This window comes from Gigantopelta aegis, chromosome 7 (genome assembly GCF_016097555.1).
Source record: "Gigantopelta aegis isolate Gae_Host chromosome 7, Gae_host_genome, whole genome shotgun sequence".
Lineage (NCBI taxonomy): Eukaryota > Metazoa > Mollusca > Gastropoda > Neomphalida > Peltospiridae > Gigantopelta > Gigantopelta aegis.
This window is the reverse complement of record NC_054705.1, coordinates 47,425,797-47,449,691: the sequence shown is the minus strand read 5'-3', so window position 1 is coordinate 47,449,691 and position 23,895 is coordinate 47,425,797. Positions and strand designations below refer to the sequence as shown.

Sequence of the window (23,895 nt, the reverse complement as noted above, 5' to 3'; positions counted from 1 at the left end):
GAGGGTGGATGTCACAGGCCCCCGGTTTCCTATAGGCCTGCAGTTGTGAAGTGCTGTCTGGAGGATATCTAGTGGGTGTAAGCAGTTTCTAGTGGGAAGGGGGGTGGGGGGTGGGGGGGGGGGAGGGGAGTGCACAATCCAGATGTTTGTCTTTAGTTATATAGAGCTGGACAAGAAACCCATACATTTTCATTCTCGAGTAGGGTGGGGAGGTGAACAGGCCTGGTTGCTATGGGAAAGAATGAATGAATGAATGAATGAATGAATGAGGGCTAGCTCCGGAATGGCAGAACATTTTGCCAATTTATCTATTTAAATTTTTAAAATTGCAGAAATCCACCATTATTTTGTTTACATACCAATCATTACACGAAATTATTTTGCCAAATTAAAATAAATTTGCCAACTGACTTTAAAATTTGCAATTAGCGAATTTGGCAAGTTGCAGAGCTAGCCCTGGAATGAATGAATGAATGAATGAATGAAAGAATGAATGTTTTAGCGACATCCCAGCATGAACAAAACCCAGACTATTGGGTGTCGTCGCACTCGGGTACGTACATGTGTAAATGATGTGTGGAAAGGATATGAGTATTTGTTTATCAACTACTCAGCAGTTTGACCTGAAGTTGTTTGGTGTCACACATGTAGTTATTTTGACACTTGGTCTTGAGACAAAGAAGAAACCTGCTGCTGCCACGTAGGCTACTTCTACCGGAAAAGCAGCAAGGGATCTTTTATATGCACTTTCGATACCAGTTATAGGGAAATCTACCGGCTGAGCTTACGTGTAAAACATTACCTGTGGAAATCTACCTGCTAAAATCTACCTGTGGAATTAAACCGGCTAAAATCTACCTGTGGAATTAAACAGGCTAAAATCTACCTGTGGAATTAAACAGGCTAAAATCTACCTGTGGAATTAAACCGGCCAAAATCCACCTAGAGAAATATAGTTGCTGAATTCCACGTTGCAAATCTACCTGTGGTAATCTACCTGTGGTAATCTACCTTGGAAATCTACGTGTGGTAATCTACCTTGGAAATCTACGTGGGTACAAATCTATAAGCAGAAAGAGACCTGTGGTTATCTACCTGCAGAATGTTACCTGTAGAAATATACTAACAGAACACTGCCTGTAAAAATCTACCTCTGGGTATCTACCAGCAGAATGTTACCTGTAGAAATATACTAACAGAACACTGCCTGTAAAAATCTACCTCTGGGTATCTACCTGCAGAACGTTACCTGTAGAAATCTACCTGCAGAACTTTATCTGGTGAAATCTACTTGTAACTGCCAGCAAACTCAACCATAAGCCTGCCTACTTACATGTATCTCATCATAACATACATTTTTAATAATTAATTAAAAAAATAATTAACTATATGACACAGTCAACAGTTTGACAATAATTCACACATGGCAGTTTGTGTCAGTGTATTTCTTCAGTCTCAACAATATTCGAATCCTTCTCATTTACATTACAACCATCTTTTTGTTTCAAATCCTCACCAGAGTTGCTTCCCTTGATCAAGCCTTCAGAACTCTCCAAATCTTTTTCCACACCACTTTCCAGGTCTTTTTCAACTGAGCTCTCCGATTCTTTTTCAAAATTCGACCCTTCTTCTTCGGGAATCACCTGAAATTCGCCCGATTTCACAACCACGTTATTTTCCCACAGTGCTTTGTGTTCGGAGGTTTTTACCAACACCACTTCCGTGTTCTTTGGTTTTGATTCTTCTGTTGGCAGTGAGTCGTCTTTGGTGTCTGCGACGGGCGTACTTGAGCGCTTGGTTCCGGGCACGTGTGGCGCACCCTCATCACAGCTCATCTCACTACACGGGCTGTGGGTTCTCTCGGCCTCCGACACGCTGTACCACGTCGCTTCTGTCAACGTACTGAAAAAATACAGTTAAAATTTGTTTTCTTTAATGTGACAGAGACAAGTTTTTAAACACTACCGCATATTTTTTTACTACCAGGCCCACTTTCTATTAATGTGAGTTTATTGATACACTGCATATACATAGTACCTGTTCCATGTATTATGTGGCACATTCCCCCTACATCTCAGTGTTTCTGGTCACTGGAGTCTATAACACCACAACATGCATTGTCAATCATTCTAAACATGCATTCACCTCTGAGAAGTAATGGTTACTGAGATGAGCTCAAGGCTATTTTTAGAATTTCCCCATTTCAACGTCACAGACTCTTTATTTCTCTTCATTGTAACATGTAGTAATCATCGGCTATTGAGTGTAGTAATCATCGGCTATTGGGTGTAGTAATCATCGGCTACTGGGTGTAGTAATCATCGGCTATTGAGTGTAGTAATCATCGGCTATTGAGTGCAGTAATCATCGGCTACTGAGTGTAGTAATCATCGGCTACTGAGTAGTAATCATCGGCTACTGAGTGTAGTAATCATCGGCTACTGAGTGTAGTAATCATCGGCTACTGAGTGTAGTAATCATCGGCTATTGAGTGTAGTAATCATCGGCTACTGAGTGTAGTAATCATCATGTAGTAATCATCGGCTACTGAGTGTAGTAATCATCAGCTACTGAGTGTAGTAATCATCGGCTATTGAGTGTAGTAATCATCGGCTACTGAGTGTAGTAATCATCGGCTACTGAGTGTAGTAATCATCGGCTACTGAGTGTAGTAATCATCGGCTATTGAGTGTAGTAATCATCGGCTACTGAGTGTAGTAATCATCATGTAGTAATCATCGGCTACTGAGTGTAGTAATCATCGGCTACTGAGTGTAGTAATCATCGGCTATTGAGTGTAGTAATCATCGGCTACTGAGTGTAGTAATCATCGGCTACTGAGTGTAGCAATCATCATGTAGTAATCACCGGCTACCGAGTGTAGTAATCATCGGCTACTGAGTGTAGTAATCATCATGTAGTAATCATCGGCTACTGAGTGTAGTAATCATCGGCTATTGAGTGTAGTAATCATCGGCTACTGAGTGTACTGAGTGTAGTAATCACCGGCTACTGAGTGTAGTAATCATCGGCTACTGAGTGTAGTAATCATCGGCTACTGAGTGTAGTAATCATCGACTATTGAGTGTAGTAATATCATCGGCTATTGAGTGTAGTAATCATCAGCTACTGAGTGTAGTAATCATCGGCTACTGAGTGTAGTAATCATCATGTAGTAATCATCGGCTACTGAGTGTAGTAATCATCGGCTACTGAGTGTAGTAATCATCATGTAGTAATCATTGGCTACTGAGTGTAGCAATCATCATGTAGTAATCATCGCTATTGAGTGTAGTAATCATCGACTACTGAGTGTAGTAATCATCAGCTATTGAGTGTAGTAATCATCGGCTATTGAGTGTAGTAATCATCGGCTACTGAGTGTAGTAATCATCGCTATTGAGTGTAGTAATCATCGGCTACTGAGTGTAGTAATCATCGGCTACTGGGTGTAGTAATCATCAGCTACTGAGTGTAGTAATCGGCTATTGAGTGTCAAACATTTGGTCGTTCTAACATGTTCTAATCATCGGCTATTGAGTGTCAAACATTTGGTCATCGGCTATTGAGTGTCAAACATTTGGTCGTTCTAACATGTAGTAATCATCGGCTATTGAGTGTCAAACATTTGGTCCTTCTAACATGTAGTAATCATCGGCTATTGAGTGTCAAACATTTGGTCATCGGCTATTGAGTGTCAAACATTTGGTCGTTCTAACATGTAGTAATTATCGGCTATTGAGTGTCAAACATTTGGTCGTTCTAACATGTAGTAATCATCGGCTATTGAGTGTCAAACATTTGGTCATCGGCTATTGAGTGTCAAACATTTGGTCATCTGCTATTGAGTGTCAAACATTTGGTCGTTCTAATATGTAGTAATCATCGGCTATTGAGTGTCAAACATTTGGTCCTTCTAACATGTAGTAATCATCGGCTATTGAGTGTCAAACATTTGGTCATCGACTATTGAGTGTCAAACATTTGGTCATCGGCTATTGAGTGTCAAACATTTGGTCATTCTAACATGTAGTAATCATCGGCTATTGAGTGTCAAACATTTGGTCATCGGCTATTGAGTGTCAAACATTTGGTCATCGGCTATTGAGTGTCAAACATTTGGTCATCGGCTATTGAGTGTCAAACATTTGGTCTTTCTAACATGTAGTAATCATCGGCTATTGAGTGTCAAACATTTGGTCATCGGCTATTGAGTGTCAAACATTTGGTCATCGGCTATTGAGTGTCAAACATTTGGTCATCTGCTATTGAGTGTCAAACATTTGGTCCTTCTAACATGTAGTAATCATCGGCTATTGAGTGTCAAACATTTGGTCATCTGCTATTGAGTGTCAAACATTTGGTCCTTCTAACATGTAGTAATCATCGGCTATTGAGTGTCAAACATTTGGTCCTTCTAACATGTAGTAATCATCGGCTACTGAGTGTCAAATATTTGGTCATTCTAAACAGCTGGTCGTTCTAACATATAGTAATCATAGGCTATTGAGTGTCAAACATTTGGTCCTTCTAACATGTAGTATTCAGAGGAAAACCGCTACACATTTCCATTAGCAGCAATGGATCATTTATATACAGTTTTCCTCAGACAGGGTAGCACTTACCACAGCCTTTGATACACCAGGCTCTGCATGGGATGGGAAAAGATTATTTTAGAATAGCAGCAACGGACCTTTTATATGCACCATCCCACAGAGGAAAGACAAAAGAAATGTTTTGCTTAACGATGCACTCAACACATTTTGATTATGGTTATATGGTGTAGGACATACAGTTAAGGACCAAACAAATAATGAGAGGGGCTACTCTTTATTTTTCCATAGACTACTCTTTATATTTATATAACTTAGTGCTAAGATCGTTTTGCGGACCGGGCTCACATGTGGAGTACAAGCTGGAATGAGGACCGGGCTCACAAGTTGAGTACAGGCTGGAATGAGGACCGGGCTCACATGTGGAGTACAGGCTGGAATGAGGACCGGGCTCACATGTGGAGTACAGGCTGGAATGAGGACCGGGCTCACATGTGGAGTACAGGCTGGAATGAGGACTGGGCTCACAAGTAGAGTACAGGCTGGAATGAGGACCGGGCTCACATGTGGAGTACAGGCTGGAATGAGGACCGGGCTCACATGTGGAGTACAGGCTGGAATGAGGACCGGGCTCACATGTGGAGTACAGGCTGGAATGAGGACCAGGCTCACATGTGGAGTACAGGCTGGAATGAGGACCAGGCTCACATGTGGAGTACAGGCTGGAATGAGGACCGGGCTCACATGTGGAGTACAGGCTGGAATGAGGACCGGGCTCACATGTGGAGTACAGGCTGGAATGAGGACCGGGCTCACATGTGGAGTACAGGCTGGAATGAGGACCAGGCTCACATGTAGAGTACAGGCTGGAATGAGGACCGGGCTCACATGTGGAGTACAGGCTGGAATGAGGACCGGGCTCACATGTGGAGTACAGGCTGGAATGAGGACCGGGCTCACATGTGGAGTACAGGCTGGAATGAGGACCGGGCTCACATGTGGAGTACAGGCTGGAATGAGGACCGGGCTCACATGTGGAGTACAGGCTGGAATGAGGACCGGGCTCACATGTGGAGTACAGGCTGGAATGAGGACCAGGCTCACATGTGGAGTACAGGCTGGAATGAGGACCAGGCTCACATGTGGAGTACAGGCTGGAATGAGGACCAGGCTCACATGTGGAGTACAGGCTGGAATGAGGACCAGGCTCACATGTGGAGTACAGGCTGGAATGAGGACCAGGCTCACATGTGGAGTACAGGCTGGAATGAGGACCAGGCTCACAAGTGAGTACAGGCTGGAATGAGGACCGGGCTCACATGTGGAGTACAGGCTGGAATGAGGAACAGGCTCACATGTGGAGTACAGGCTGGAATGAGGAACAGGCTCACATGTGGAGTACAGGCTGGAATGAGGAACGGGCTCACAAGTTGAGTACAGGCTGGAATGAGGAACAGGCTCACATGTGGAGTACAGGCTGGAATGAGGACCAGGCTCACATGTGGAGTACAGGCTGGAATGAGGACCGGGCTCACATGTGGAGTACAGGCTGGAATGAGGACCGGGCTCACATGTGGAGTACAGGCTGGAATGAGGACCAGGCTCACAAGTAGAGTACAGGCTGGAATGAGGACCAGGCTCACATGTGGAGTACAGGCTGGAATGAGGACCAGGCTCACATGTGGAGTACAGGCTGGAATGAGGACCAGGCTCACATGTGGAGTACAGGCTGGAATGAGGAACGGGCTCACAAGTTGAGTACAGGCTGGAATGAGGACCGGGCTCACATGTGGAGTACAGGCTGGAATGAGGACCAGGCTCACATGTGGAGTACAGGCTGGAATGAGGACCAGGCTCACATGTGGAGTACAGGCTGGAATGAGGACCAGGCTCACATGTGGAGTACAGGCTGGAATGAGGAACAGGCTCACAAGTTGAGTACAGGCTGGAATGAGGACCAGGCCCACATGTGGAGTACAGGCTGGAATGAGGACCAGGCCCACATGTGGAGTACAGGCTGGAATGAGGACCAGGCTCACATGTGGAGTACAGGCTGGAATGAGGACCAGGCTCACATGTGGAGTACAGGCTGGAATGAGGACCAGGCTCACATGTGGAGTACAGGCTGGAATGAGGACCGGGCTCACATGTGGAGTACAGGCTGGAATGAGGACCAGGCTCACATGTGGAGTACAGGCTGGAATGAGGACCAGGCTCACATGTGGAGTACAGGCTGGAATGAGGACCGGGCTCACATGTGGAGTACAGGCTGGAATGAGGACCAGGCTCACATGTGGAGTACAGGCTGGAATGAGGAACAGGCTCACAAGTTGAGTACAGGCTGGAATGAGGACCAGGCTCACATGTGGAGTACAGGCTGGAATGAGGACCAGGCTCACAAGTTGAGTACAGGCTGGAATGAGGACCAGGCTCACATGTGGAGTACAGGCTGGAATGAGGACCGGGCTCACATGTGGAGTACAGGCTGGAATGAGGACCGGGCTCACATGTGGAGTACAGGCTGGAATGAGGACCAGGCTCACATGTGGAGTACAGGCTGGAATGAGGACCGGGCTCACATGTGGAGTACAGGCTGGAATGAGGACCGGGCTCACATGTGGAGTACAGGCTGGAATGAGGACCGGGCTCACATGTGGAGTACAGGCTGGAATGAGGACCGGGCTCACATGTGGAGTACAGGCTGGAATGAGGACCAGGCTCACATGTGGAGTACAGGCTGGAATGAGGACCAGGCTCACATGTGGAGTACAGGCTGGAATGAGGACCAGGCTCACATGTGGAGTACAGGCTGGAATGAGGAGGGCTCACAAGTTGAGTACAGGCTGGAATGAGGAACAGGCTCACATGTGGAGTACAGGCTGGAATGAGGACCAGGCTCACATGTGGAGTACAAGCTGGAATGAGGACCGGGCTCACATGTGGAGTACAGGCTGGAATGAGGACCGGGCTCACATGTGGAGTACAGGCTGGAATGAGGACCAGGCTCACAAGTAGAGTACAGGCTGGAATGAGGACCAGGCTCACATGTGGAGTACAGGCTGGAATGAGGACCAGGCTCACATGTGGAGTACAGGCTGGAATGAGGACCAGGCTCACATGTGGAGTACAGGCTGGAATGAGGAACGGGCTCACAAGTTGAGTACAGGCTGGAATGAGGACCGGGCTCACATGTGGAGTACAGGCTGGAATGAGGACCAGGCTCACATGTGGAGTACAGGCTGGAATGAGGACCAGGCTCACATGTGGAGTACAGGCTGGAATGAGGACCAGGCTCACATGTGGAGTACAGGCTGGAATGAGGACCAGGCTCACAAGTTGAGTACAGGCTGGAATGAGGACCAGGCCCACATGTGGAGTACAGGCTGGAATGAGGACCAGGCCCACATGTGGAGTACAGGCTGGAATGAGGACCAGGCTCACATGTGGAGTACAGGCTGGAATGAGGACCAGGCTCACATGTGGAGTACAGGCTGGAATGAGGACCAGGCTCACATGTGGAGTACAGGCTGGAATGAGGACCAGGCTCACATGTGGAGTACAGGCTGGAATGAGGACCAGGCTCACATGTGGAGTACAGGCTGGAATGAGGACCAGGCTCACATGTGGAGTACAGGCTGGAATGAGGACCAGGCCCAGATGTGGAGTACAGGCTGGAATGAGGACCAGGCCCAGATGTGGAGTACAGGCTGGAATGAGGACCGGGCTCACATGTGGAGTACAGGCTGGAATGAGGACCGGGCTCACATGTGGAGTACAGGCTGGAATGAGGACCAGGCTCACATGTGGAGTACAGGCTGGAATGAGGAACAGGCTCACAAGTTGAGTACAGGCTGGAATGAGGACCAGGCTCACATGTGGAGTACAGGCTGGAATGAGGAACAGGCTCACAAGTTGAGTACAGGCTGGAATGAGGACCAGGCCCAGATGTGGAGTACAGGCTGGAATGAGGACCGGGCTCACATGTGGAGTACAGGCTGGAATGAGGACCGGGCTCACATGTGGAGTACAGGCTGGAATGAGGACCAGGCTCACATGTGGAGTACAGGCTGGAATGAGGACCAGGCTCACATGTGGAGTACAGGCTGGAATGAGGACCGGGCTCACATGTGGAGTACAGGCTGGAATGAGGACCAGGCTCACATGTGGAGTACAGGCTGGAATGAGGAACAGGCTCACAAGTTGAGTACAGGCTGGAATGAGGACCAGGCTCACATGTGGAGTACAGGCTGGAATGAGGAACAGGCTCACAAGTTGAGTACAGGCTGGAATGAGGACCAGGCCCAGATGTGGAGTACAGGCTGGAATGAGGACCGGGCTCACATGTGGAGTACAGGCTGGAATGAGGACCGGGCTCACATGTGGAGTACAGGCTGGAATGAGGACCGGGCTCACATGTGGAGTACAGGCTGGAATGAGGACCGGGCTCACATGTGGAGTACAGGCTGGAATGAGGACCGGCTCACATGTGGAGTACAGGCTGGAATGAGGACCAGGCTCACATGTGGAGTACAGGCTGGAATGAGGACCAGGCTCACATGTGGAGTACAGGCTGGAATGAGGACCGGGCTCACATGTGGAGTACAGGCTGGAATAAGGACCGGGCCTAGATGTGGAATACAGGCTGGAATAAGGACCAGGCCCAGATGTGGAATACAGGCTGGAATAAGGACTAAGCTGATGAGGCCACCTACAGAGATCGATTCTAGATCAACTGTGCTTGACATGAGCGCTTTACAAGTGGGCTACGTACCACCAATTAGTCAATCGTTACAACTCTAATTACCCATGATGCCTAGCACCGACCTGTTTTCCGTCTGCTCGATCTCGGAGACACGGCGGTCGGAGTAGAAACCCGAGATGTCGCTCCCCGAGAGGTCGTCCTTGGAGGAGGGCGAGGGTGACCAGCTGTACGGCTCCGAACTCGACGGACTTGCGCCGCTCAGTGAGGACGACTTGTGGCCCGGGCTTGTCGTCGCCGATGACTTCTGACGAAATAAATACACATCGAGATGACAACCAAAAACCAGAATGGTTTATACGTGTGTCCAAAACCAGGGGTTTCAGAGAAACAAGTTTTATCGTTTAAAAAGCTGAGAAATATAAACAGAGAAATCAATTTGAATGATTTAAATTATATAGCTTACTCTTCCTCTTATTACATGAATGTCCCAAACACTAACAACCACTTAAAAAACAAAAACAAGTAGCAAATACTACACTATTGTTATTCTTCTAGTTACTACTTTTCTCCCCAGTGTATGTACCTGATATAAACAGTGAATGTACTTTTGAATTTAACAGTGAACATACACGTACCTCTGAACTGAACAGTGAACATACCTCTGAACAGTGAACATACATCTGAACGTAACAGTGAACTAGACTTACCCCTGAAATGAACAGTGAATGTACCTCTGAAATGAACAGTGAAGTACCTCTGAACTAAACATTAAATGTTGTTCTGAACTGATCAGTGAACATACCTCTGAACTGAACAGTGAATATCTCTGAGCAGTGAACATACCTCTGAACTGAACAGTAAACATACCTCTGAACTGAACAGTGAACATACCTCTGAACAGTGAACATACCTCTGAACTGAACATACCTCTGAACTGAACAGTGAACATACCACTGAACATACCTCCAAAATGAACAGTGAACATACCTCTGAACAGTGAACATACTTTTGAACTGAACAGTGAACATACCTCTGAACAGTGAACATACCTCTGAAATGAACAGTGAACATACCTCTGAACTGAACAGTGAACATACTTGTGAACTGAACAGTGAACATATCTCTTAACAGTGAACATACCTCTGAAATGAACAGTGAACATACCTCTGAACTGAACAGTGAACATACTTATGAACTGAACAGTGAACGTACCTCAGAACAGTGAACATACTTATGAACTAAACAGTGAACGTACCTCAGAACAGTGAACATACCTATGAACTGAACGTACCTCAGAACAGTGAACATACCTCTGAACTGAACGCTGATGTGTTCTTCAGGGCCACCTTCGCGGCGGATCGTTCGAGCACCTCAAGCTCTCTGAACATGTTCACAGCGTTCATCAAGTCCTCTTTGATCGTCGGGTTCGTGGCCCGGTCAGACGCCAACTCTCCCCTCTAACAAACGAGAATTGTGAGGAATTAAAAGTCTTGCCTACTGTAAACATATTACAAATTCATTTTAAGTCAAGTAACCTACGAAATGAAGTCATTTTAATAAGTGAGTCACTGCTGTAACACTAAACATATAATATATATATAATATAAGTCCTTCGAGCAAGTAGTTAACACTGGGTAACCTACGAAATGAAGTCATTTTAATACGTGAGTCATTGCTGAACACTAAACATATAATATATACATTTATTACCCCAGCGGTCACTCATAACAGGGAAAATATTTTCCATATTTTCTCAGTCAAAAATATTCTGCATTGGTCTAAAAAACAATACTATTGGACAATTGGACGCTTACAAACCAATGAACTTTGATGGTACTAAATATGATGTCATCACAATTTGGCAAACACACAAAATGACGTCACGTAGTTTAAAGACTGCGTTTACGGCTCTCTGTTTTTGGTGTTAAATTTATAACAAAGTGTCATTTTAATGCAATTCATTATAGATTTTGTAGCAGAATAAAAAGAACTTTTGTTTTTTTAAATTATCTATGAATGTGATTAAATTACAAAGCTATAGCAATTATCAGAACAGAACATCCAATAGTCGATGATTAATAAATCAATGTGCTCTAGTGGTGTCATTAAAAAAAGCACTTAAATTATTTATTATATTACATTTGTCATGTTACATTTATGAACAAAAAAAATATATATATACTGTAAATCATAAAATACTAACAATCTTAAAATTTCGCCAAATCCAAATAAGTGACATATTAGCGACATACATGTAGGACTTTAGCGACGTCGTCATAACACAAACTAAAAAACAAATAAACTAAAGTTGTAGGATCAGCTGAAATAATGCTTTTGACGAATGTTGACATTATGCAGCTTACAAACATCTTAAATTGAATAGAATATTACAGTAATGTACATGTTAACCAACTATTGTTGTTGTTTGCTATTCCTAGACCGACCACGCATCAAGCGAGCGCTCTACCACTGGGCTATGACCCGCCCCAGAATTGCATGTAATCACTGTTACTGGTAGCTCGTGTCCTGTTGACAAAAACCAATCAGGCGATTCAGAAATCCTTTGATAGGTCTGATGTTTACATCACTAGACTAAACGTACACTACGTGTGTATTCGGGTTAGGGTTAGACTAAACGTACACTACGTGTGTATTCGGGTTAGGGTTAGACTAAACGTCCACCACTTGTGTATTCGGGTTAGGGTTAGACTATGTGTGTATTCGGGTTAGGGTTAGACTAAACGTACACTACGTGTGTATTCGGGTTAGGGTTAGACTAAACGTACACGTGTGTATTCGGGTTAGGGTTAGACTAAACGTACACTACGTGTGTATTCGGGTTAGGGTTAGACTAAACGTACACTACGTGTGTATTCGGGTTAGGGTTAGACTAAACATAAGCAATGTGTGTATTCGGGTTAGGGTTAGACTAAACGTACACTACGTGTGTATTCGGGTTAGGGTTAGACTAAACATATGCAATGTGTGTATTCGGGTTAGGGTTAGACTAAACATACGCAATGCGTGTATTTCCAGTTCTGTTGTCAGCGGAGGTTTAAATTAACTTTGCTTTAAAAAAATAATGATTAAGTAGGAATACAATTCTTTCACGTTGATTGGTTGACAATACGCTAACCCTAACGCTGATTGGTTGACAATACGCTAACCCTAACACTGATTGGTTGACAATACGCTAACCCTAACACTGATTGGTTGACAATACGCTAACCCTAACGCTGATTGGTTGACAATACGCTAACCCTAACACTGATTGGTTGACAATACGCTAACCCTAACACTGATTGGTTGACAATACGCTAACCCTAACGCTGATTGGTTGACAATACGCTAACCCTAACCCTGATTGGTTGACAATACGCTAACCCAAACCCGGATTGGTTGACAATATGCTACCGTGTACATCAATTTTCAAAATATTGATACATACTACAAAAAGTTGTCAATTTGAAATAGCATAAATGCACTCTTTGATCCATTAAATGAATTTCTAGCTTTGTAAATGATTGAAGTAAGGAGAGAACTGTAAAATGTATACATGTTTCAGATGCGTATTTTATGATGACCTGTACTTGGGTAACCAGACCCTTGACTTACAAACAAGAAGTAAATACAATGTAGCTACCATTCCCTTCTTTGTGGGGTCGGCTCCGGCTTCGAGTAGAATGTAAACCAGTTCATCCTTCCCTCTGTCTGCAGCCCAATGTAGTGACGTCCACCAGTTCTAGAGAAGAAAAAGAAGACATGCCCAACACATGTTTATTTATGGTTATTTAGGGTCTGGGTGAAACATATGGTCAAGTACCACTCAGATACTGAGAAACACAATAGTCTAGTATTTATTAATTATTTATTTATACTAAGTGAACAAACAATAAAGTTAAACAGAAAACCCAGAATGCTGAAGTTTTATGCCGGTGTGACAGTGAAATAAAGAGGATGGGTGGAGGGTTGGGGTGACTAAAGCATTATGTGTTTTAACATGGTATTTCTACTACGTAATTCTGCACACTATTCCAAACAGAAAGCTTGGCTTACTGACGACCCTCGAGCGTTGAGGTCACACCGAGCCTCAATCAGCGCCATGGCAACATCAGGGTGACCGTGGTACGCAGAAAACATCAAGCTGCTGAAGTCAGTCTGAAAAGAACAACAATTTGACAGAATTAATATCTCGCCTACCCTAAGCAGTCTTTCACATCTGAAACATCAGATCTCGCCTACCCTAAGCAGTCCTTCACATTTGAAATATCAGATCTCGCCTACCTTAACCTTCTGACTACTGCAGGCGAGATATCTCGCCCGACGTCACGTCAGTCGATATACTCTACACTGTATACAGTGCATTCCCCAATTCATATTTCCCGCCGTTTTGCACACGACATTCACCGGAAACGGAAATATAATTAAAGAAAAAAGATTTTTTTTCAAAATGGTGGTTTTTGTTTTGATTTTTTCAACTGAAAATACCTTGAAATTTTGAGTTCAAAAAGTGGTTTTCGGCAAGTATTTTCACTTGACAACAATGGCGGCACATCGCGGTAATTTTCAGGGATCGATAGCCGATTGTGACAGCTAATTTGATAATAAATTTGATCGTTTTACCAACAACGAAAATTACCAAATATTGCAATATGAATCGTAGTTCGGGTTTTAAAAAAAATTCTGGTCAAAAAACCACTGTTATCGGGAATAATGGACATAAATACTGGACAGCTGGCCACAAATGCCCGTAAGTAAACGCAACTTTTTTGATTTTTTGCCTAATTTTAATCACCATTAGCCAATCTAAAATAATAAAAATTACAAAAAAAGAAACGAAAATAATACTTACCGATTCATATATGAACTTTATTTCATGTATTTATGAAACATTTAAGTGAATATATATGAGTAAAAATTATAAACTTGTACCCACTCAACGTGGTTTTTGTTAAAAATTAATCCAGTAGTCTAAAGGTTAAACAGTCCTTCACATTTGAAATATCAGATCTCACCTACCTTAAACAGTCCTTCACATTTGAAATATCAGATCTCGCCTACCGTAAACAGTCCTTCACATTTGAAATATCAGATCTCACCTACCCTAAGCAGTCTTTCACATCTGAAATATCAGATCTCGCCTACCTTAAACAGTCCTTCACATTTGAAATATCAGATCTCACCTACCCTAAGAAGTCTTTCACATCTGAAATATCAGATCTCGCCTACCATAAACAGTCCTTCACATTTGAAATATCAGATCTCACCTACCCTAAGCAGTCTTTCACATCTGAAATATCAGATCTCGCCTACCGTAAACAGTCCTTCACATTTGAAATATCAGATCTCACCTACCCTAAGCAGTCTTTCACATATGAAATATCAGATTTCGCCTACCCTAAGCAGTCTTTCACATTTGAAATATCAGATCTCGCCTACCTTAAACAGTCCTTCACATTTGAAATATCAGATCTCACCTACCTTAAACAGTCCTTCAAATTTGAAATATCAGATCTCACCTACCGTAAACAGTCCTTCACATCTGAAATATCAGATCTCACCTACCTTAAACAGTCCTTCACATCTGAAATATCAGATCTCGCCTACCGTAAACAGTCCTTCACATTTGAAATATCAGATCTCACCTACCCTAAGAAGTCTTTCACCCAGGTCACTTGGTTTAACACTACAATTTATTAACTAATAAATGGTGAATTACCAATCACCCAGGTCACTTGGTTTAACACTACAATTTATCAACTAATAAATGGTAGATTACCGATCACCCAGGTCACTTGGTTTAACACTACAATTTATCAACTAATAAATGGTGCTTTACCGATTACCCAGGTCACTTGGTTTAACACTACAATTTATCAACTAATAAATGGTGAATTACCGATCACCCAGGTCACTTGGTTTAACACTACAATTTATCAACTAATAAATGGTGGATTACCGATCACCCAGGTCACTTGGTTTAACACTACAATTTATCAGCTAATAAATGGTGGATTACCGATCACCCAGGTCACTTGGTTTAACACTACAATTTATCAGCTAATAAATGGTGGATTACCGATCACCCAGGTCACTTGGTTTAACACTACAATTTATCAGCTAATAAATGGTGGATTACCGATCACCCAGGTCACTTGGTTTAACACTACAATTTATCAGCTAATAAATGGTGGATTACCGATCACCCAGGTCACTTGGTTTAACACTACAATTTATCAGCTAATAAATGGTGGATTACCGATCACCCAGGTCACTTGGTTTAACACTACAATTTATCAACTAATAAATGGTGGATTACCAATCACCCAGGTCACTTGGTTTAACACTACAATTTATCAACTAATAAATGGTGGATTACCAATCACCCAGGTCACTTGGTTTAACACTACAATTTATCAGCTAATAAATGGTAGATTACCAATCACCCAGGTCACTTGGTTTAACACTACAATTTATCAGCTAATAAATGGTAGATTACCAATCACCCAGGTCACTTGGTTTAACACTACAATTTATCAACTAATAAATGGTGGATTACCAATCACCCAGGTCACTTGGTTTAACACTACAATTTATCAACTAATAAATGGTGGATTACCAATCACCCAGGTCACTTGGTTTAACACTACAATTTATCAACTAATAAATGGTGGATTACCGATCACCCAGGTCACTTGGTTTAACACTACAATTTATCAACTAATAAATGGTAGATTACCGATCACCCAGGTCACTTGGTTTAACACTACAATTTATCAACTAATAAATGGTAGATTACCGATCACCCAGGTCACTTGGTTTAACACTACAATTTATCAGCTAATAAATGGTGGATTACCGATCACCTAGGTCACTTGGTTTAACACTACAATTTGTCAACTAATAAATGGTAGATTACCGACTGTATGGGACACTCACCTCACCAAGGTCACACCCCTTTGCGTTGACGTCCGCCCCCGCGGCTATCAGGTCGCGGACAATCTCGGCCAGTTTACGCTCGTCCTCCTCTTTTGACCGAGCAGTCTCGTGTAGCGCCGTTCTGTGATCCTGAAATAGTCGTTAAATTTCAAAGCAAGCATTCCCAGAGTACGGCAAAACAATTCATACTATACTCTTCAAAAAAAGTAGGGGAACCTGAAATATTAATGTTAATATCAACTATTAGACTGAACATACGTTTTGACCAGACATCCTAGTAAAGAACGTTCAGGTCTTTTTATCAACACACCGAAACACATTCCATAGTTTGCACGTGCATCATGCAGTTGCCCTGTACACGTGCGTGGGGTGTCATTCTCGATTTTTACAATTCCAGGAAGGTCAGTTAATCACTGTGGAACATTATTTCTGTCAACCTTTTTCATTCTGTTGATCATACAATTGTTATTGTTTTGTTTTTAGTAATTTTTATTGTTTGAATTTGCGATTTACTGATAAAAAACCCCCATCAACTTTCAAATTTCACTTCTGACCCCAATCATCCTTCAAGATCTTTGGTGGTCATAAAACCTAATGTAATACTGAATTTTTGCCCATTTAATTCACTATTATCATATAACCATTCCCCGCAGCTAATATACCTTACAGTTTTGGCAATTGCAAATTCTTATTAGAGTTCCCCTACTTTTTTTAAGAGTATAGATAGAAACAGCAATGACATACACTCAAACCTATAAACACAACCTGAATGATACAAACAAAATTAATGTAAAAACATTCGTAATATTTTTTAAAATCAAAACAATCATTCTGAGAGTACTGCAAAAGCAATACGTATCCCATCAGGACAAAATGTTTTTTTGTATCTTCTACGTTCAATGGTCATAACTTGGTAAACAAATTGGTAAATTGTTATGAAAGTCAAACGAGATCTTTATCAGTATATGCTAAAGCTACACACAAAATTTCAGATCAATATCTTGAAGCATTGCAGAAAAAAAGTCTGGGAAACAAAGTTCTGTGTTTCTTAAGTTCAAGGGCCGTAACTGTGTGAAAAATGGGTAAACTGTCATGAAAGTTAAACTTGATCTGTATCAGTATATGTTACAGCTATAACAGGGTTCTTACACTTGTAAAATGGGTAGACTGTCATGAAAGTCAAACTTGATCTGTATCAGTATATGTTACAGCTATAACAGGGTTCTTACACTTGTAAAATGGGTAAACTGTCATGAAAGTCAAACTTGATCTGTATCAGTATATGTTACAGCTATAACAGGGTTCTTACACTTGTAAAATGGGTAAACTGTCATGAAAGTCAAACTTGATCTGTATCAGTATATGTTACAGCTATAACAGGGTTCTTACACTTGTAAAATGGGTAAACTGTCATGAAAGTCAAACTTGATCTGTATCAGTATATGTTACAGCTATAACAGGGTTCTTACACTTGTAAAATGGGTAAACTGTCATGAAAGTCAAACTTGATCTGTATCAGTATATGTTACAGCTATAACAGGGTTCTTACACTTGTAAAATGGGTAAACTGTCATGAAAGTCAAACTTGATCTGTATCAGTATATGTTACAGCTATAACAGGGTTCTTACACTTGTAAAATGGGTAGACTGTCATGAAAGTCAAACTTGATCTGTATCAGTATATGTTACAGCTATAACAGGGTTCTTACACTTGTAAAATGGGTAAACTGTCATGAAAGTCAAACTTGATCTGTATCAGTATATGTTACAGCTATAACAGGGTTCTTACACTTGTAAAATGGGTAAACTGTCATAAAGTTAAACTTGATCTGTATCAGTATATGTTACAGCTATAACAGGGTTCTTACACTTGTAAAATGGGTAAACTGTCATGAAAGTGAAACTTGATCTGTATCAGTATATGTTACAGCTATAACAGGGTTCTTACACTTGTAAAATGGGTAAACTGTCATGAAAGTGAAACTTGATCTGTATCAGTATATGTTACAGCTATAACAGGGTTCTTACACTTGTAAAATGGGTAAACTGTCATGAAAGTTAAACTTGATCTGTATCAGTATATGTTACAGCTATAACAGGGTTCTTACACTTGTAAAATGGGTAAACTGTCATGAAAGTCAAACTTGATCTGTATCAGTATATGTTACAGCTATAACAGGGTTCTTACACTTGTAAAATGGGTAAACTGTCATGAAAGTCAAACTTGATCTGTATCAGTATATGTTACAGCTATAACAGGGTTCTTACACTTGTAAAATGGGTAAACTGTCATGAAAGTCAAACTTGATCTGTATCAGTATATGTTACAGCTATAACAGGGTTCTTACACTTGTAAAATGGGTAAACTGTCATGAAAGTCAAACTTGATCTGTATCAGTATATGTTACAGCTATAACAGGGTTCTTACACTTGTAAAATGGGTAAACTGTCATGAAAGTCAAACTTGATCTGTATCAGTATATGTTACAGCTATAACAGGGTTCTTACACTTGTAAAATGGGTAAACTGTCATGAAAGTCAAACTTGATCTGTATCAGTATATGTTACAGCTATAACAGGGTTCTTACACTTGTAAAATGGGTAAACTGTCATGAAAGTCAAACTTGATCTGTATCAGTATATGTTACAGCTATAACAGGGTTCTTACACTTGTAAAATGGGTAAACTGTCATGAAAGTCAAACTTGATCTGTATCAGTATATGTTACAGCTATAACAGGGTTCTTACACTTGTAAAATGGGTAAACTGTCATGAAAGTCAAACTTGATCTGTATCAGTATATGTTACAGCTATAACAGGGTTCTTACACTTGTAAAATGGGTAAACTGTCATGAAAGTCAAACTTGATCTGTATCAGTATATGTTACAGCTATAACAGGGTTCTTACACTTGTAAAATGGGTAAACTGTCATGAAAGTCAAACTTGATCTGTATCAGTATATGTTACAGCTATAACAGGGTTCTTACACTTGTAAAATGGGTAAACTGTCATGAAAGTCAAACTTGATCTGTATCAGTATATGTTACAGCTATAACAGGGTTCTTACACTTGTAAAATGGGTAAACTGTCATGAAAGTCAAACTTGATCTGTATCAGTATATGTTACAGCTATAACAGGGTTCTTACACTTGTAAAATGGGTAAACTGTCATGAAAGTCAAACTTGATCTGTATCAGTATATGTTACAGCTATAACAGGGTTCTTACACTTGTAAAATGGGTAAACTGTCATGAAAGTGAAACTTGATCTGTATCAGTATATGTTACAGCTATAACAGGGTTCTTACACTTGTAAAATGGGTAAACTGTCATGAAAGTTAAACTTGATCTGTATCAGTATATGTTACAGCTATAACAGGGTTCTTACACTTGTAAAATGGGTAAACTGTCATGAAAGTCAAACTTGATCTGTATCAGTATATGTTACAGCTATAACAGGGTTCTTACACTTGTAAAATGGGTAAACTGTCATGAAAGTCAAACTTGATCTGTATCAGTATATGTTACAGCTATAACAGGGTTCTTACACTTGTAAAATGGGTAAACTGTCATGAAAGTCAAACTTGATCTGTATCAGTATATGTTACAGCTATAACAGGGTTCTTACACTTGTAAAATGGGTAAACTGTCATGAAAGTCAAACTTGATCTGTATCAGTATATGTTACAGCTATAACAGGGTTCTTACACTTGTAAAATGGGTAAACTGTCATGAAAGTCAAACTTGATCTGTATCAGTATATGTTACAGCTATAACAGGGTTCTTACACTTGTAAAATGGGTAAACTGTCATGAAAGTCAAACTTGATCTGTATCAGTATATGTTACAGCTATAACAGGGTTCTTACACTTGTAAAATGGGTAAACTGTCATGAAAGTCAAACTTGATCTGTATCAGTATATGTTACAGCTATAACAGGGTTCTTACACTTGTAAAATGGGTAAACTGTCATGAAAGTCAAACTTGATCTGTATCAGTATATGTTACAGCTATAACAGGGTTCTTACACTTGTAAAATGGGTAAACTGTCATGAAAGTCAAACTTGATCTGTATCAGTATATGTTACAGCTATAACAGGGTTCTTACACTTGTAAAATGGGTAAACTGTCATGAAAGTCAAACTTGATCTGTATCAGTATATGTTACAGCTATAACAGGGTTCTTACACTTGTAAAATGGGTAAACTGTCATGAAAGTCAAACTTGATCTGTATCAGTATATGTTACAGCTATAACAGGGTTCTTACACTTGTAAAATGGGTAAACTGTCATGAAAGTCAAACTTGATCTGTATCAGTATATGTTACAGCTATAACAGGGTTCTTACACTTGTAAAATGGGTAAACTGTCATGAAAGTCAAACTTGATCTGTATCAGTATATGTTACAGCTATAACAGGGTTCTTACACTTGTAAAATGGGTAAACTGTCATGAAAGTCAAACTTGATCTGTATCAGTATATGTTACAGCTATAACAGGGTTCTTACACTTGTAAAATGGGTAAACTGTCATAAAGTCAAACTTGATCTGTATCAGTATATGTTACAGCTATAACAGGGTTCTTACACTTGTAAAATGGGTAAACTGTCATGAAAGTCAAACTTGATCTGTATCAGTATATGTTACAGCTATAACAGGGTTCTTACACTTGTAAAATGGGTAAACTGTCATGAAAGTCAAACTTGATCTGTATCAGTATATGTTACAGCTATAACAGGGTTCTTACACTTGTAAAATGGGTAAACTGTCATGAAAGTCAAACTTGATCTGTATCAGTATATGTTACAGCTATAACAGGGTTCTTACACTTGTAAAATGGGTAAACTGTCATGAAAGTCAAACTTGATCTGTATCAGTATATGTTACAGCTATAACAGGGTTCTTACACTTGTAAAATGGGTAAACTGTCATGAAAGTTAAACTTGATCTGTATCAGTATATGTTACAGCTATAACAGGGTTCTTACACTTGTAAAATGGGTAAACTGTCATGAAAGTTAAACTTGATCTGTATCAGTATATGTTACAGCTATAACAGGGTTCTTACACTTGTAAAATGGGTAAACTGTCATGAAAGTTAAACTTGATCTGTATCAGTATATGTTACAGCTATAACAGGGTTCTTACACTTGTAAAATGGGTAAACTGTCATGAAAGTCAAACTTGATCTGTATCAGTATATGTTACAGCTATAACAGGGTTCTTACACTTGTAAAATGGGTAAACTGTCATGAAAGTTAAACTTGATCTGTATCAGTATATGTTACAGCTATAACAGGGTTCTTACACTTGTAAAATGGGTAAACTGTCATAAAGTCAAACTTGATCTGTATCAGTATATGTTACAGCTATAACAGGGTTCTTACACTTGTAAAATCATAAGATTCAAGGACATTTCCAAGACATTTTAAAATTTTACCATGACATGAAATGTTCAATTGATGAATGTTTTTTTTATAACAAATTGTGGTGTGAATTTAAAGTCAGACTTGTTATAAGGACAACAAAAGTACAGATGCGAAAAAACATAACCACCACATTTTTGGCCTAATTTCCAGGACATTTCCATGACACAATAAAATTTAATACTTTTTACAGGACATTCCAGGCCTGGATTTTTAAAGCACCAAGTTCAAGGACATTCCAGGCCTGGATTTTTAAAGCACCAAGTGACAGTACATACCAGACCATGTGATACCAATACGATGATTCACACAATGTAACAGCAATGTCAATATTTCATACAATTTGAAACTAGCCGAGGCGTCAATTGATGGAAGATTAATTTCCTTTCTATCATTCCAACTACTGACCTTATTTTTCAGATTAATATCACAAGAGTGGCGAAGCAAAACCTTCACTGCTTTGGGGTGACACCAGTAGCAGGCGTTGTGCAAGGCCGTCCAGCCATTCTGAAAGTAAAGAGACAACTTACTGGAAGGAAGGAATGTTTCATTTAACGACACACTCAATACACTTTAATTAAGATGTATCACGTCAGACATACTGTTAACTTAACTTAAGGACCACACAGATAATGAGACAAAAAACCTGGTGCCACCACACAATGGGCTACTCTTACCAATTAGCAGCAAAGGATCTTTTATACAAAGTATCCCACAGACAGGACAGTACATACCTGTGGTGGAGCACTGGCTGGAACAAGAAATAGCCCAATGGGCCCACCGATGAGGATCGATCCTAGACTGACGAAGCATTAGATGAGCACTTTAAACACTGGGCTACACACCCCACCCCACCCAACATTTTAGATAGCGCTCGAAATAGCAGCAGGTCATAGGATTTCAAATTTCAGGGGAAACACTTTTTTGGTTCCGCGCATTGTGATCATGGAAACCCATCGGAAACTGGGTTTTTAAAATAATTATATATATATATAATATGTGTATATATATAATGTGACAGACATTTGTTTATTTCCCCATGCAAAAGTCAAAGACGTTAGAAATCTTCAAATATATGTACTGTTGCGCACAAGCAACACAACCACTGTATGACCATAAAACATAAAACATCCGAATCTATTTGGATTCGCATGAAATATTTCCACAAAATAATTTAATTGAATAATCAGTTAGTAAAATGTTACAGAATTAAAAAAAAAATAGTCTGGTTATCAAGCTTCAGTTTAAACTGGCTTCAAAAGCGTAGCATACATTCGAATCCATGCATGTTCAAAACATAAGAGGCTTATCGAGAATAGTCTGGCCTGGAGCCAAGCGGTGGTTGGTCCATTTGTATGAACCAAATTGCCAACGAAGAGAACGGAAAGGAACATGTTTGTTCAGTTCTTACGTAATAACAATAGATAGTAGTGTGCCACTTTTAGTAATACACCACACATTTCTATGTTAGTTCGCTGATATTATGTGCCTAACACTGAATTACCTGCTCTTTTTAATTAATTAATCTTTTTGTCGGTAGCAGAAATGTACTTCAGTAATATCCATACAAACATTGAACCAATGTGCAAAATACATCGTCAAGAGTATCCCATGTGCCGTTTACGAAAAGTAATCTGGGCTGTGTTCAGCCAGACCAAGCTGAAAAACATCCGTTAGAATGGTTTATGCGCTTCACAGTAAACCAAATGGTCACAGGAACCAATCAATTAGTTCGTGAACGTTAGCCAAACGTATTCTGGCTGAACTTTGGGCTGGTAAGACACCTAAAAAAACTGAAGAAAAATGTCACCAACAACTGAAAAACTGTTAGTAAAAAAACAGTTTTGTTCGTTTGTTGGGGTTTTTTCTTGCTTTAAACTTGAATACACTGTTACTGACAAATTGGTTATTCTTTCCAGTAAATAATTCTATATACTAACACTGTTGATAAAGTTCTCTGAAAATGTTTAGAATCGGAGGATTCCCATTGACTGCTTCCATGGCAATCCACATGGATTCTCATGAAAAAAGCCAAATTTTTATCCCTGATCTCCATGGTAACTAACCTTTTCTTGAGCGTTCACGTCGGACCCTGCTTTGAGCAACATGTCCATGATGTCAGCGTGGCCCTTCATCGCGGCGTGGTGCAGGGCGGTGTTGTTTCGCTGAATAGTGAAAACAAACAAACAAGGCTTTAAAGGGACCGTCTTGTGTTTGCAGCCATTAGAAGATATTTCCCACTAACAGAATCTTTCAAGGATTACATTACACAGTAA

General features: G+C 40.7%; 1 protein-coding gene across 1 annotated transcript in view; it reads right to left on the bottom strand.

Annotated features, from left to right (window-relative positions):
- Window positions 1-403: 403 nt before the first annotated feature.
- The window catches only part of LOC121378122 (ankyrin repeat domain-containing protein 50-like), a 42,362-nt gene continuing 18,870 nt past the window's right edge, over window positions 404-23,895 (bottom strand). Inside the window, exons 5-12 of the mRNA XM_041506222.1 lie at window positions 23,686-23,784; window positions 22,028-22,126; window positions 16,195-16,323; window positions 13,312-13,413; window positions 12,899-12,997; window positions 10,566-10,712; window positions 9,378-9,559; window positions 404-1,902 (exon numbers count right to left, since the gene is read on the bottom strand). Of these exons, the coding sequence (XP_041362156.1) occupies window positions 1,437-1,902; window positions 9,378-9,559; window positions 10,566-10,712; window positions 12,899-12,997; window positions 13,312-13,413; window positions 16,195-16,323; window positions 22,028-22,126; window positions 23,686-23,784 (1,323 nt within the window). The 3' untranslated portion in view covers window positions 404-1,436. The remainder of the gene's footprint in view (window positions 1,903-9,377; window positions 9,560-10,565; window positions 10,713-12,898; window positions 12,998-13,311; window positions 13,414-16,194; window positions 16,324-22,027; window positions 22,127-23,685; window positions 23,785-23,895) is intronic.